Below are 15,589 nucleotides of genomic sequence, written 5' to 3'. Positions count from 1 at the left end.
CAGGCAATAGCAGCTTGTCCAGGGCTAAGCCCTGTATCTGTCTCCAAGGCCCTCTTTTCTCTGACTTTTTAGGAAGCTGAAAGCAGCCCCGCCTTGGCTCACTTCTTTGGTATAACATTTCTAGAGCTCAAAGCAAAGCACCACCTAGGCCAGGGGTGGGGAACATCCAGCCCTTGGGCCGTATTAGGCCCTTGAAATCATTTGATCTGGCCCTGCCAAGGCATTAGGGGTGAGTTAATTAAATGTTTGATCAAATAAAGCAGGCTAATTTTTAAGTTGATAATTTTGTATGGCCTGCGAATGATGTTAAAATATCCAAATGGCTCTTGACAGAAAAAAGGTTCCCCACACCTGACCTAGGGTCTCTCCTGTTGCTCCTTCTACCCTAAGCCCTTCCTTTGTTTCACTGTCCCCAGCTTTAATAAAGTACTCTCAAAATAAAAAAATAAAACAAATACAAATGACCAAATACAAGTGAACACTTTCCTCACAAACCCTTAACTGTTATCCATCCACCTAGACCCGTGGTCGGCAAACCGCAGCTCGCAAGCCACATGCGGCTCTTTGGCTCCTTGAGTGTGGCTCTTCCACAAAATACCACGTGTGGGCGCGCATGTACAGTGCGATTGAAACTTTGAGGGCTTAAATTCCTCAAATTCCTGGTCCATGCGCAGAAGTTGGTATTTTGTGGAAGAGCCTGTATTTTGTGGAAGAGCCACATTCAAGGGGCCAAAGAGCCGCATGTGGCTCGTGAGTCACGGTTTGCCGAGCCGCAGTCTGCTGACCACTGACCTAGACCTTTCCTTTCTTTCTCTTGGACCCTGAAAGACAGAGCCAACTCTCTCTGTGCTACTTTGTAGGGTCAAAAACTTCAAGGCTGTCATCACTGAGAGCTGCCTTATCTTCAAAAGTCCTCCCAGGCAGTGTTTCTCCGGCTTTTGATCTCTCCAATAGAGGGCAGCTATTACCAGCTTAATTAGAGACTAGTTAATTACCTTCTGGGCCCTCTCAATTAGTTTAAAGAGATCTCTGGCTTCCTCAACTTATGAAAATAAGAAAAAGAATGTTGAAATGTGATCTATAAAATTTTTTCTATAATGGCCTTTTCCATTGGGACATTCCTTGTCAGTTATCTTTTTAGATTAGATCCTACTTCCCATAACGACTCATATGAATACAGACAGTCCCCGGGTTACCTTGGACTCAACGTAGGTTGTTTTGTGGTTACGTCGCCATCTCCCATTTATTTATAAATTTAAAAAAGTTGCGTCATTTCGATGTAGTACATATGTGTTTTATGTTATTATTTACTACAAGTAAAGGTCAGGAATTGTTATCTTTCTTTTAATATTTTTTTTACTGTTTCACTTCATTACTGCTGTGTATGTGCTCCATGTGAGTGACGTAGGTACTTATGTAGGTGGATTCCAACTTACGGCGAAAAGGAACTGATCTCTGACGTAACCCAAGGACCTTCTGTAATGTTTACTCATTAGACAAATACTTTTATATGCAAATAGTTAATAGTTGTTAAGCATATGCCATGTATTAGATGTTGTGCGAAGTACTTATATCATCTCATTTAATCTTTACAACTCAAAAAGGCAATAATAATAGAATACTAACAATTATGCACTGCTTGCTATGTACCAGGTACTTTTCTAACGTCTTTGTATTTGTGAAAAAGTTAATTTAAGGATTAAATGAGATAAAACATGAGAAGTGGTAAGGATAGAGCCTAGCATTGGGAGAAGTGTTCAGTAAATGTTAACCTATATTGAATCCACACAAAGATTCTATGTCGTAAGTATTATCATTTATATCTTACAGAGAAGTAAACTGAGACTTAGAGGGCTTAAATTCCTCAACCTAACCCTAGCCCTAAGCGTTTTGGCTCAGTGGATAGAGCATCAGTCTTTGGACCAAAGGGTCCCAGGTTCGATTCCAGTCAATGGCATGTACCTTGGTTTCAGGCTCCTCCCCGGTTCAGGCCCTGGTCCTGGTCAGGGCTCCTACAGGAGGCGACCAATCGATGCGTTTCTCTCACATCGCTATTTCTCTCTGCCTTTCCCTCACTCTTCTACTCTCTCTAAAAATCAATGGAAAAATATCCTTAGGTGAGGATTGAAAATAAATAAATAAATATATAATAAAAAAAAAATCAGTGTTATCTCGTGAATCCCAATTGAATACAACATTGGTGCTTTCAGTCCCTTTTATAAACTAGATTATATAGAAGGTAGAATTTCTTAATTGATAATTTTTTTTTAAGACTGCAATGTCTTAAAAGAGTGGTCTCCTTGATGAAGGGTATAAGGCAGAATCCTCCAGCGTCATTGACAAGGGGCAAACATAATTTCCCTTGTAGAATATTCCTATATGATTCATTTACTGCACAAAATAAAAGTGAATGGTGGCACACACTTGGGTGGAATATCGTTTGAAATCTCTCCAAGGAATTGTTATTACTTTAAAAACACCCCATTACAATAATTTATTGTGAAATCTATTCATTCATGCTTGCATCAAGGGCTGGAGTTGGAGCCCCAAAGAGCTACCCAGGGGCCACATGGCCATGAATTAACCATATTGCTCTAAAAGACATTCTAAATTTTTATTACAGACATGAATTTTCACACATATCCAAAATTAGGGAGAATAATAAAATGAATTACCATGTACCCACCACCTAGCTTCAATAATTATCAATTCATGGCTGATCTTGTTTTGTCTTTACTCTCTTCCCCTTCCCATTCATTCATTCCAACATTGAATTCTTGAGAGCTTTCAAAGGAAGTCATGGAATCTTACCCTGTGGTGATAACAATTACTCACATTCTCTCATGGAGATTAGACTTTCTTGTAACTTTATAGTCTGAGCACAGCCATCAAAGAAGGAATGAACACATTTTCCAAGGCATTCTATCTACATGCTGAGGGTTTTTCATCAATCATATAAAAGAAGGTGGCATTTTCAGTTCAAACTAAAGTGACTCATCCAGCCAGGGGTGAATCATCCTATTTAATAAAACCCTAATACACAAATAGACTGAACTGCGAAACGACCAGATGCTATGACGCGTCAATGCAGGAGCTGCCCCCTGGTGGTCAATGCGCTATCACAGGGGGAGCGCCGCTCAGCCAGAAGCAGAGCTCACAGCTGGTGAGCGCAGCGGTGGTGGTGGGAGCCTCTCCCACCTCCTTGGCAGCACTAAGGACCCCTCAGGGGATGTCTGACTGCCAGCTTAGGTCCAAGAGGGCACAGGCCGGGCTGAAGGACTCCCCATCCCCGATAGCCTCTAGCGGAGGACATATAACACCTTCCAGTTTAACCTGCTCCTTAACTGTAAACAGCTGCCACATCTTGCCATACACCTCTCTCTAATCCTCTGTAATGAGATAAACTGTTTACTAAATCCTGAACCTTCCTGGTATAGTAAGAAATGATTTCAATATTTTTGCAGGAATCCTCAGTTTTGGGGGAACTTAAATTTAAGTCACATTCAAAAGCAAGTTCCTACCTTTACTTTAGAAATACCATTGGAAAAGTATTGGGGAAAGAGAGAGAGAAGTCTTTCAACCAGCAACTCTGCAACTATCAATTTTTCTTAAATAAATAACAAGCAAGTCTCCAGAGATATATGTATGTGGGTACTTATTGCAATAGGTTGAATATCAGGAAAATACTGGAAACAATTATAGAGAATCAACAATAGAGAACTGTGCAAATGAACTGGGGAACATACACTCAATGGAATATTATGAAGCCTTGAAAAATGATGAAGCAATGTTTGTGATATATTAAGTAAAACAAAGTTATCTTTAATAAATTGTAAAAAAATTAAAAAATGGCAGAAAAACCTATAGCTTGAAAGTTAAGAGACATATTAACTAATTGCAGTGTATTGTACTGTCTGAGCCACACACACCCACACCCAAAAGAAATTTGAGGAAATTTAAACAATGAATGATACCATAAATGTTTTAAATTATTTTTAAATGTGGTATTATTTTTTCTATATTGAGAGATGAAACACAATGCTGTCAGAATTAGGACTCCCCATCCCCGATAAAGTAGACTTTTGTTTGTTTCTCTACACTTACCTGCTAGGAGATTCCGTTTGTTTCGTTGTTTTGCTTATGAAGATCTAGATGAAAAAAGATTAACAAAGTCTGAGGATTCATTATATTTTACTCTACTTCTGCATGTTTAAAATTATGGACTGTAAAAATCTTTTAAAGTTATAAAACAGTATGTATATGGTGATCCTATTTATTAGTTTATTTTAGATATCTTCTTTCTTATTCTTCTGTATGAAACATAGTTTTTTTTTTAACATAGACACGTGGACCCAAAGGGACCACATGCTAACCTGACTTTGATCTTTACTGAGCCTATTGTGTTTTCGCATCTAAGATAACATACCTGTGGAAGGTCAGAGTAACTTGTAACTTCCCTTTTTCTCGACCCCTCAGGGCACAACAAATGGCGCCAGGGCAGAGAACCTCATTGTTATTGTTATCTGTGAATTGTTTCTATTCACTTATTTATCTATTTATTTATATCTGTTAACTGTTGACTGTCAACTATCCTACACCCACCTAAGAAAAAGAAGTATGTGTCTACCATTTTACTTTTTGTCCAGTTCTAGAGGTTTCCCCACTTTGATTTCTCACACTTCCCTAATCTGTGACCAATGGAGTTCATGCAACCCACTTATGCCTCCTCTTTTGATTGTAATGTATAAAACAAGGTGAAAAAATGCCATTCTCCAGAGCATTGTCTCAATACTTTGAGAATCTGCTTCTTGGCAATTGTTGACAGTTTGGCTCAAATAAACTCACAAAAATTCTTTACAGGTTTGAATGTTTCTTAGGTTAACAGACATAATATACTTTCTATAATAAATAATTTAACAACTTGAATTAATTTATGCTAGACATCAATCAACCCAAATTTGCTCTTCTCCCATTATTTCTAACATACCACTGAACAGCAGTTCATAAACTGTTAAAAATAACAATGTAAAATGAAGTCACACATTGTCTCAAATTAAATTTGTTGATCTATTAACCTATGGCCCATGTATCAGTTATAAAGTGACTTTTATCCGGCTGGCAAGGGAGTAATTCATGCCTGGAGCAGGCAAAGAGAAGCACAAATCTCTGGAAATCTCGGGCTTTCCAGTTTCAGTACAAAGCTAAATCTTCATAAACAAAACAACGAAACAAACGAAATCTCCTAGCAGGTAAGTGTAGAGAAACAAACAAAAGTCTACTTTATATAAATGATTTGGATAGTTTATACAACTTTAGGGACAACTTTATTTTATTTTATTTATTTTATTTTTAAATATTTTTATTGATTTCAGAGAGGAAGGGAGGAGAGAGAGATGGAAACATCAATGATGAGAAAGAATCATTGATTGGCTGCCTCCTGCACGTCCCCCCACTGGGGATCGAGCCCAAAACCCTGGCATGTGCCCTTGACTGGAATCGAACCCGGGACCCTTCCGTCAGCAGGCTGACGCTCTATCCACTGAGCCAAACCCGCTAGGGCTAGGGACAATTTTAATTAAATAAGTAAGAAAATGCAATTCTTCCAGCATCTATGCTTTTACTTTGATAGGGCACATGGATTTACCTTAGGGGAAAAGTAAGTCACCAAGACATTATATTATCAAACTCTTTAAGAGGAATTTTAGCCTTAAGTGGGCCTTCCAGAAAATGACTGTAAGCATATAAAATGAAATTAGGAGCCCTAACCGGTTTGGCTCAGTGGATAGAGCGTCAGCCTGGGGACTGAAGGGTCCCAGGTTTGATTCCGGTGGTCAAGGGCATGTACCTTGGTTGCGGGCACATCCCCAGTTGGGGGTGTGCAGAAGGCAGCTGATCGATGTTTCTAACTCTCTATCCTTCTCCCTTCCTCTCTGTAAAAAAATCAATAAAATATATTTTTTTAAAAATAAAAATAAAATGAAATTAGGATAAATTAAAGTACTTAAAATATCAGAACCTCTGTTGATGATGGGTGTGTTGGGCTATATAATCTGCTCCTGTTTAAAAACTCATCCATAATTCCTACGTTCAGGAAAGAGAAAAGTTTGGAAATTGGATTTTTGTGATTCTGCTTATGTCCTCCAAGCTCCAAATTATTTAACTGAGTAAAAAATCCTGCTTTGCTTCTAGTGTTGGTCTCCCTTTCTAGGCCCTTTCAACTACAGGCCTGAGTCCCATTTCAAGTAAACTTCTGTCCCACCCTTGCTCCTGAGCCCAAGTTCATCCTTTGTCTAGAATGAGTTCTCGCCCCACCAGAAGAGGTGTCCAGAATGGATCTTGCCGCCCTTTCCGTAGCCAGATGGGTATGGGGAGCAGGAGGCTTCTCCCCTAATCACTTCTCCAATAGTCCTCAGAACTTCTATTTTGGTTTCCAGATTGGTCAACACCCAGAAAGAAGCCCTGAGTCTCAGCCCTCTGCCCCCAGATGTGGCCCTTATCTATAATCATCTAGTAACCACAAGCCTGGCTCCCTACATCTGGGACCACACTGACCCCTGGTGGATGCTGTTCTTCCTGCCTGGAGATCCTTGCAGCCTGCCCAACCCTCACTTCACAAGTGTCACCAAAATATCTCTGTAGATGGGGACTGAACTGTTATTTGCCACTCCTGTGAAAAACATAACTAGGACTGTGGAATATCCCTCAGCGGTGTGCCAACTGATATATTTTCAGGCTTTTTACAAGTTGGACTGTTAAACACAGCCATTATTCAACGTTAAATGACATAAACTTACAATTGATTTATATTAAAAGATCTTAAGTACACAAAACTCATCACTTCTTAATAATCTTGCTACATTTTACTATTGTCTATGCCCGTGAGTTATTTTCATCTATTGTTATCTGGATGGTGGAAATTACTCCACTTGTCAATCGTGGTTGAATTGCAACCCATACGCTGGCTATAGATATGAAATCAGCAAAACTCAGTGAAAGCACTGTCAGAATCAGTTGGCTATATGAAATTTAAAAGAAAAAGTATCGTTTATTTTATTATCATTTATATATTGTGTGCTACACACCCTTTATTATCAGTAAAATGTATAAATTGATACCATTTTTTTTCCAGAGAGCTAATTGTTAAACATCTTGCAGCACACTACAGTATCCTTTCTTTCTTCTTTTTTAAAATATACTTTTATTGATTTCAGAGTGGAAGGGAGAGGGAGAGATAGAAATATCAATGACGAGAATCATTGATTGGCTGCCTCTTGCAGGCCCTACCCTGGCAATCGAGCCTGTAATACAGGCATGTGGCCCGAACCCTGACCTCCTGGTTCATAGGTCGATACTCAACCACTGAGCAACGGCGGGCTGGGCTACAGTTTCCCTCCTTTCCACTCCATCCCGTTCTGTGGTCTCATTAAACTCTCCTGATTTTGGCCACCTCCCATTATTGACTTTGGGCCAGTTGGAGGTTGGAAGCTCATACCCAACCCTCTCTTGATTTATCTTATCCAGGTGGAAGGACACCCATTAGCATAACACACCTGGCTTTTTCTGCTCCCTTGCACATTCCTCCCCCAGGCAAGTGAACTGACTTACCTGGTTGGTGAGTTTAGGAGAGAAAGAAGTCATGCATTGCCTAATTCAGCGGTTCTCAACCTGTGGGTCGCAACCCCTTTGGGGGTAGAACGACCCTTTCACAGGGGTCGCCTAAGACCACCCTGCATATCAGATATTTACATTACGATTCATAACAGTAGCAAAAGTACAGTTATGAAGTAGCAACGAAAATAATTTTATGGTTGGGGGTCACAACATGAGGAACTGTATTTAAAGGGCCAGAAGGTTGAGAAACACTGGCCTAATTCCTGCCTCTGTTCCTTTTCTTAGGAGCTACCCACAGGGAGCATTTTTCCCCACATGGGAAGACCTCCCTGTTCTGGTGTTGCCTGAGGTTACTAAGTAAGTTGGTCAAATTTTGGAGTTCATGTTAAGAGCTCCACTTGCTCCAAGATAGAAGCTACACTCTATGAAGTAGCATTATTAATATAAGGGCCATATATTGGCTTCCATCTGCTGACTCCTTTGTCTTATTTCTCAGTTAGTTCAAATGGAGAAAAGGGGTGCTATTTATTGGGCCCCTTAGAAACTCCAAAAGGATCCTCTGTCATCAGCCTTTGTTCTTGAGGTCCCAGAATGCCTTGTGGCTATGCCTATAAGTATTGGTATGCACAAGCCTTTTCTAAGTTATGAAAACTTTAATGGCAAATTTATTTGCTTAGAATTCCTCTTATTACCAATATGTGTGATAATAATAATGCTTACACAATTCAGCTTCTCTCATGTGCCAGACATTATACAAACACAGAACTTGAAAAACAAGTATTATTGACCCAGAGTGTTTTAGTAACTTTCCCAAGGTCACAAAGTGACCAAGCCAGTTGTGATTCCAAGGCCCTTGCTCTTTCTGTTACACTTTATCTCCTCCCCCTTTTCTTTCTCTTTCCTCCCACCCCATCCCTCCAGTCTTCCCTTCTCTCCTCTTTCCAGTCCTGCCATGACCTTCCCACATTTCCACATTTTCTAGCCCTTTGACACATCAGAAAATGAAGACAGTATTTGTGACCTCAGAGATTGCAGTGTGTGTGTGTGTGTGTATGTATATATATATATAATTCTACAAACTCTTACCCCAACAGTTGGGCTCTCAAGAAACTTGGCAGCAGGCAGTAGGAAAATTGTGGCTCCTCAATAGTATGCGCCTCAGATTTCTCACAAGGAATGTTCAGCATCAAGGTCCTGGGGGAAGAGGTCACAAAGAAACTAGTGTGCATCGAGAGAGGCCACAGGACTTCATCAAGCTGGGGTCTGTCTAGGTTTGAGATGGGGGCGGGGCTCTATGTGCAAAATGCAACCTTTCCTCAAATGGAGTGTTTGCTGTTACCTCTGGATCAAGGTTTCTTTTGCTGGTGTCAACAGTTGTGTAATACATTCAGGAAATGAGCAAACAGTTTAGAGATTACTTGGGGAATGATTGAGAAAAAATATATAATTAATATATTGTTTATATGTTATATATTTAATATACTTATATATGATTAATATCTACAGTCATATATTTATATATCATATGTAATGAATTCTCAATGGGGTAATATTGCCCCCAAAGGTGTGAAAATTGGTTCTTGGGAGAGAGGGTGAAAAAATATCACTCTTTTTACATATAAAGCACAGGTAGTACCTACATACATATAGTACCTAAACAAATACACAGTATGTGTGTGGTATTAAAATTTCATGGAGGGAATATTAAGAAAAAAATGTCTAAAAAGGTTCCTTAGGGGAGCAGTAATTTGTTTAAATGACTGAAAAACACTGATGTATAGAAGGAGCTTAGTGGAGTATGTGACACATAATAGGGTTTCAATACCCAATGACATTTATAGCTGCTATTACAAATGGTTAGTTGTTATTACTGCCCTATAAACTAAAGAGAGAACCATGCCATGCCATCCTGGTTAGGGTAGAGAAGGGTGTACTGTGGCATGTTCCCAGATGAAGTTAGCTTATGGTGGATCCTGTAGGAGATACAAGTCAGAACTGCCCAGTTTTAAAAAATACGCAGATTCTTGTACATGGCTGGGATGACCTCTGGTATGCCCAGAAACACTTGTGCATGGCGTATTAAAATCCAAAGAACACACAAATCATAGATGTGTGTGGGTAGTGCACAGGCTACCACAATGTCCACTTTAATCCTCTGGGGAAGGACATGCTCCCAAATTTACTTTCCTCCCAGCTAAGAAGTCCACCACCAAGTTTCCTGCACATGCCTGTGTTTCTCCTTAATGAGGATCTGGCTTTTAGAAGGCACTCAGTAAATGAGTTAATATGGAGTAGAAGCAACTTCTCATGAAGCTGCATGTGCTCTGCTGGTTGAAAGAAAAATAATCCAATGATTACTTTAAAAATCTAAGTTTGGCCCTGGCTGGGTGGCTCAGTTGGTTGGAGCGTCATCCATACACCAAAAGGTTGCGGGTTCAGTTCCTGGTCACGGCACATACCTAGGTCCGGGCGTAAACGGGAGACAACTGATCGATGTTTCTCTCACATTGATGTTTCTCTCTCTCTCGCTCTCTTTTTCTCTCTCTCTCTAAAATATCAGTAAAAACACATCCTTGGGTCAGGATTGAAAAAATAATAATAAAGTCTAAGTTTGTGTTACTTTTAGCATACAAAGTGGTTTCATATATAGTATTTTATTAAATCATCATCATAACCCTGTAAGGTCAGTATGACATCCCCACATAAAGGATAAAGAAGCTGAGGTTTGGCGAGTTCACTTAGTTATTGTTCTCACTACCTACCTAGTAAGAAGTAGCAGAGCAAGCCTCCTTTCTATTATACTACACCCATAATATTCTTTTCCCACAGAGGAGGAAGGCACATGAAATGGGAAAGCTATGGAGGAAAAGTTACATGCTGGGACATGCGGACTCCCCTTGTGAGGGATATGTCTGAGAATTGACACAATCAATGCATGCAAGAAGGGGTGTTATTTTCATGGAGTATGAATCTAGCCTATGGCAGAGACTTCTGTGGAAGGTCAAAGCTATCAACTGCCAAGTTACAGGGAAGTGAAAACTGATCAAAATAGAAAACAGAGTATGGAAGTATCTTGAGATACTGTGAAATCTGGGGTATAAAAAACTTAGAAAACTAAAGAAATAAAGGACTTATTTATTTAAAACGCACAAATGTTGAGAATAAAATATGAAACGAAATATGAACTATTAGATACACATTGGTGTAATTTTTTATTTCAGGGCCATAGCTTCAAATGTAGGAATGACAGGTATTTGACTAAGAATGGAGAGCATTTTTCAAAGACTGAAAAGAATGTTTAGTCAGAGACCAACTCCTCTGGCCAAAAGGGCTGTAAATGGAAAACAGATGGGAAGGAGAAAAAAAACACCTAGACAAAATTGAAATGGGTTTCCATGGATGACATTCAAGAAGGCTGGGAAGAATTTCAACAGGAGGGAGATGCTGGGTAATTTAATGAGAAAACAATTGGAAAGGACATCAGGAAACAAACATACACAGCAGATATCCAGATATCATGCTTAGAACATGAACAACAGAGTAACCTTGAGATTACAGCACAGGGTGACAAACAAGATCTCAGAGATACCACTGCAGGTTGGTGTGATGGAATGGATCCATGGGAACATACCGATAGAAGGGTGTGCTGTGCGCAAAAGACCTGTTGGGAGGAGATGGAGCAGCACTGTAGGCTGTGATAACAATAGAGTCAGAGGAATTCCTGAACACTTGGATGAAGATGAAAGGAGAGAAGAGCAGAAGTAATGTTGTTAGGGAAGCAGAGCTGAGCCACTTGGAGGAAAGCCACACAATTGGCAGAACACACACAATGGAGATACCATTCTGGGTACTTCATTCAGATAAAAGTAGATTCTTTTACTTACCTTCCTAACAATTTCATGTCCTATAAGGTAGAGGAAGGTATAAAAATAACTGTACTCTGATTCCAACCAATGGGAAAAGTAATTTGTTGGAGTGAAAGGGATGAGCACCTTTCAAGGGAGGGCAAGGTTGAGATGGATAAAATGTATACAGAGGACATTAGGAAGCTAGATTTCAAAATATTTTAAGAAAATATAGGCATAATTCCAGAAGTTTCCAAAAGGAGACAGTACCAGAAAGTGCTCAGAAACATGACTACGGGCAATTCCAATGAAAAGAAAAGTGGTGAGGAGATTCTTAAAGAAGTTAGCATGATGGCACACAGCACTTTAAGCGAAGGTATAGGATGAACATTCAAAAAGATGGAGGTAAATGACAACTCTATGGTAGTGACATAGAACCATAAATAGTAGCAGTAATGTTAAAATCCTGGAAGAATCAAAGCATGTAAAAATGTAAGACCAGAAAAAGTGTTATGGGACCAAGGGAATTACAATAAATGGTAAGAAGGATGTACTATTTCTCAAATGATACCACATTCCTTTAGGCTCTGACAAGGACTGCGATTGTGGGGCTGAAACGCAAAAGTAGGTAAGAATATGTTGAAATCTACAATTTGAAAAGATGTTACCGATTCCTTTTGAAGTCTAAACTGGGATCCAAACTTTGTGAATCCAGTCTGTGAATCAACTAGCATACATTTGGCTATCTTCAAACTTTCTTATTTTAAACACTTTGGGTCCTGGGGCTCTTCTTAGTTAATATATAAAAGCTCTGCAAAACAGAGGCAAGCATGTATTGCAAAACCACAAATAATAAGCATGGGTCCATGAAAAAGGAGCTCTCACTTTCCATTCAATAGATATTTGGGTTGTTTCCACCTTTTGACTAAGGTGAGTTATGCTAATGTGAACATGGGTGTGCAAATATCTGTTTGAATCTGCTTTGAATCCTTTTGAATATATAACCATAGTGGAATTCCTGGATCAAATGGTATTTTCATGCTTAATTAATATTTTTTGAAGAACAGTCATGATGGCTGCACCGTTTACATTCCTACCAGCACTGCACAAGGGTTGCAATTTCTCTGCATCCTAGTAACCTCTTGAGGGCAAAGATTCAGAGATTCATCGACATAGGTAGGGCCTGGAATATAATCGCTTCCCAATAAATATGGAGAATAAATTATAATACACCAATTAACAAATAAACATGCTATCAACAAAAAGTCAGCTATGATTTTTAGTTCAAAAGGCAAGCCTGGTATGCTTGAAATAAATGCATTAAAATCAGCTTTAGCTAGAAATGAAAAACCTGTTGAATGAGAAAAAGAATGAATTGGGGAAAAACAGAACAAGAAAAATAATCACAAAACTATTTGAACACATTGAACTTTAGCAAAAGATATATTTCACAATTTATATTGCTAACAATTTTTCTATTCTTGCAAAACTAATGAGAAAATCAGGTCAAATGAGAAAAAGGAATGTTGGGTTGTGTAAAGGATACTGTTTAAACATAGAACATGTGAATGTCAGGCCTTTGCCCCACTGGCTGGTTGACTGCACCATAAAACCAACTTTTCAAATCATAATAGCTAAGTAGAGAAAAATACTTTTAGGGATATCTATGTGGTATGTATGACAGTTTAAATTCTAGATATTAAGAACCATCTGTGTGGCTAAATGACTTTTCAAAAGGTTGTAAAAAATTGTAAACTCACCAGCAAACTATGAGAACATCATTCCCATGCACTCTATGGGGACAGAAGTTCCTGCACTCAGGACACTTCCAAACCTTGCCCTATGTATTTCATCCGGCTGTTCAGCTGTATCATATCCTTTATTATATTATACTATAGAAACCTGGTGCAAGAATTCGTGCACAGGTGGGGGGGTCCAGCTGGCCCACTCCCTATGGGGGTGGAGGGGCCAATTGGGGGTGGGGCCAACTGGGGGGAGGGGCTGAGGGCAGCTGGCCGGCCCCGCCCCCTGGTCGGCCTCCCAGTCGAATTCCTGGCAAAGGGGACAATTTGCATATTAGCCTTTTATTATATGGGAGGATAAACTGGTGACTGTGTTTCCCCAAGTTCTAGCAAATGATCAAACTCAAGAAGGAAATTGTAGGAACTCTAGTTTATAGCCAGTCAGCTCAAGTACCGGTAACAAGCTGGCATTTGCAACTGGCATCTGAAGTGAGGGCAGTCTTGTGGGACTGAGCCCTTAGCTTGTGGGATCGGATGCTATCTCAAAGGTAGATAGTGTCAGAATTTAATTGAACTGTAGGGCATCTAGTTGATGTCTGTAGATAATGGAAGAATGCTCAGTGTAGGGGGGGAAATCCCACACATTTGGTGACTGGAAGTATTCAGAGTAATAACTGAGTAGTGAGTATAATAGGAGATACAATAGAGGTTCTCCTATCCCACTGACGAGGAACCGGAAGCCCATTCACCCATTCCACCAACATTTGTGTGTCTATGTGCCAGGCGTGTTTCTATATCGGTTAACAAAACAAGATCCCTGCCTTCCTGCGGTTTCAGTCTGGGGTTTAGAAAAGGGAGGTGAGGGGGGGCAATGGGGGGATATGGACACATATGTAATACCTTAATAAAAAAGAAAAAGAAAAGGGAGGTTAAAAACATACGATGATAAATGCTACAGGGGAAAAAAAAAACTGAGCAGGTTCATGGAGCTAGGCAAGTTGCAGCTTTAGGTCGGGTAGCTAAGGTAGATCTCACCGAGAAGGTGACACGTGAGCAGAGATTCAAAGGAGGCAAGACAGCGAGCCACCCAGGTGTCTGGGGAGAGAGGACTCGGGGCGGGAACAGCCGGTGCAAAGGCAGCCGGAAGCAGGTGCCTAACATCCACCATCACCACCATCCAGAGCTAGCGGGAGAGAGACGTGGTGAGAGGCAGGTGCTCAGGGCCGAGTTTTAACAACTTTTTTACTCTGGGTGAGATGAGGAACCACTGGGCAGTTCTGCCCAAAGGAGTGAAAGAGCTTGACCTCCTGTTACCGGCCCTTTTCTTTAGGCTCCGGGTCCACACAGGCTGTCTGGCGCTGGTCTGTGCTCTCAAGATTAAAGCACCAGTCACCCCCACAAGGGCTCAGCCACACAGCAAGCGTCCGGTAAGCGCCGGGCTCATTCCGTGGTAACCACGATCCTTTCACTTAAGCCCGGCCCCGACCTACCGCCCTCTAGTTCCCCAGCTGCAGAGCTTGGAATCCACCGAGTCGGGTCTCCACGTTGCGCTCCCGGTTACGCCAACGGGTTGCGCAATTCGAGCCGCCGGGCGGAGCCTGGTCGTAGGCGGAGCGGCGGCGAGCGGGAGAACGCCCAGGTTGCAGACGCTACGAGGCAGCCCTGAAGCCCACGACACACAAGCACTGCGCCTGCGTACGCCGCGGGCTTCCCGCAGCCGCATTCGCCCCGCCCCAATTCCGGGGCGGAGTTCTTAGCTGCGCCTGCGCACAGCCTCGCCGCAAGCTACGCCTGCGCGCTGCGCCAGCCCGGCCCCATCCCCCAGGTTTTTCGGGTGGGGGAGGGGGCACCTCTCGGCCAGTCACGATGATGGCGGCCACCAGCCTGTGGTGAGCTAGCGGATTCTCTGCTTGTCTCGAAGCGCTTCTCGAGCTTCCTGCACACTCAGGGGCTGGTGCTGAGGAAGCCAGGCGGCCTGATCTCGCGGGAAAGGCCGCAGTCGCGGAGGCAGCCGCGCGGCCCGAGGCCACGGCGGGGGGAGAGGCCGCCCCGCTGGGCGAATGTGACAAATCCCCACCCCCACCGTCTTCCTTCCGAGCGCACGAGGAGCGCGGGCGACCCCAGGGCCACGCCAGGCCACAGACCCCCCCCAGCGGCCAGCACCTGGAGCAGGCCCGGCAGCGGAGCTGCGCCGCGGCACCATGCAGGTCACCCTGAAGACTCTCCAGCAGCAGACCTTTAAGATCGACATCGACCCGGAGGAGACGGTGCGAGCGGAGGGGAGCGCGGGGGCGGGCGCGCTGGGGCCGCGGGGAGCACGAGGGGTCCGCCGGGCCTGGGCGGGGGGCGGCGCGGCAGGGCGCGGGGTCCCCGCCTCAGCTCCGAGCGGGG

At 42.1% G+C, this 15,589-nt stretch overlaps 2 protein-coding genes across 4 annotated transcripts in view; one reads left to right on the top strand and one right to left on the bottom strand.

Annotated features, from left to right (window-relative positions):
* Window positions 1-14,887, bottom strand: part of LOC102423464 (U3 small nucleolar RNA-associated protein 14 homolog A-like) — a 69,577-nt gene extending 54,690 nt beyond the window's left edge. Inside the window, exons 1-3 of one of the 2 annotated variants that reach the window (XM_014455203.2) lie at window positions 14,689-14,887; window positions 8,698-8,805; window positions 4,105-4,148 (exon numbers count right to left, since the gene is read on the bottom strand). The gene's annotated coding sequence lies outside the window, so the exon portion shown is untranslated. The remainder of the gene's footprint in view (window positions 1-4,104; window positions 4,149-8,697; window positions 8,806-14,688) is intronic. The other variant, XM_014455205.2, reaches the window with a different exon arrangement.
* A 166-nt stretch (window positions 14,888-15,053) lies between these two features.
* Window positions 15,054-15,589, top strand: part of RAD23B (RAD23 homolog B, nucleotide excision repair protein) — a 47,251-nt gene continuing 46,715 nt past the window's right edge. Inside the window, exon 1 of one of the 2 annotated variants that reach the window (XM_014455208.2) lies at window positions 15,054-15,465. In XM_014455208.2, the coding sequence (XP_014310694.1) occupies window positions 15,400-15,465 (66 nt within the window). In that variant the 5' untranslated portion in view covers window positions 15,054-15,399. The remainder of the gene's footprint in view (window positions 15,466-15,589) is intronic. The other variant, XM_006088052.3, reaches the window with a different exon arrangement.

The sequence above is a fragment of the Myotis lucifugus genome, unplaced genomic scaffold (genome assembly GCF_000147115.1).
Source record: "Myotis lucifugus unplaced genomic scaffold, Myoluc2.0 scaffold_43, whole genome shotgun sequence".
In the NCBI taxonomy this organism is placed as follows: Eukaryota; Metazoa; Chordata; class Mammalia; order Chiroptera; family Vespertilionidae; genus Myotis; species Myotis lucifugus.
Note: the sequence above shows the minus strand (reverse complement) of the source record. Positions and strands in the feature narration are given on the sequence as shown.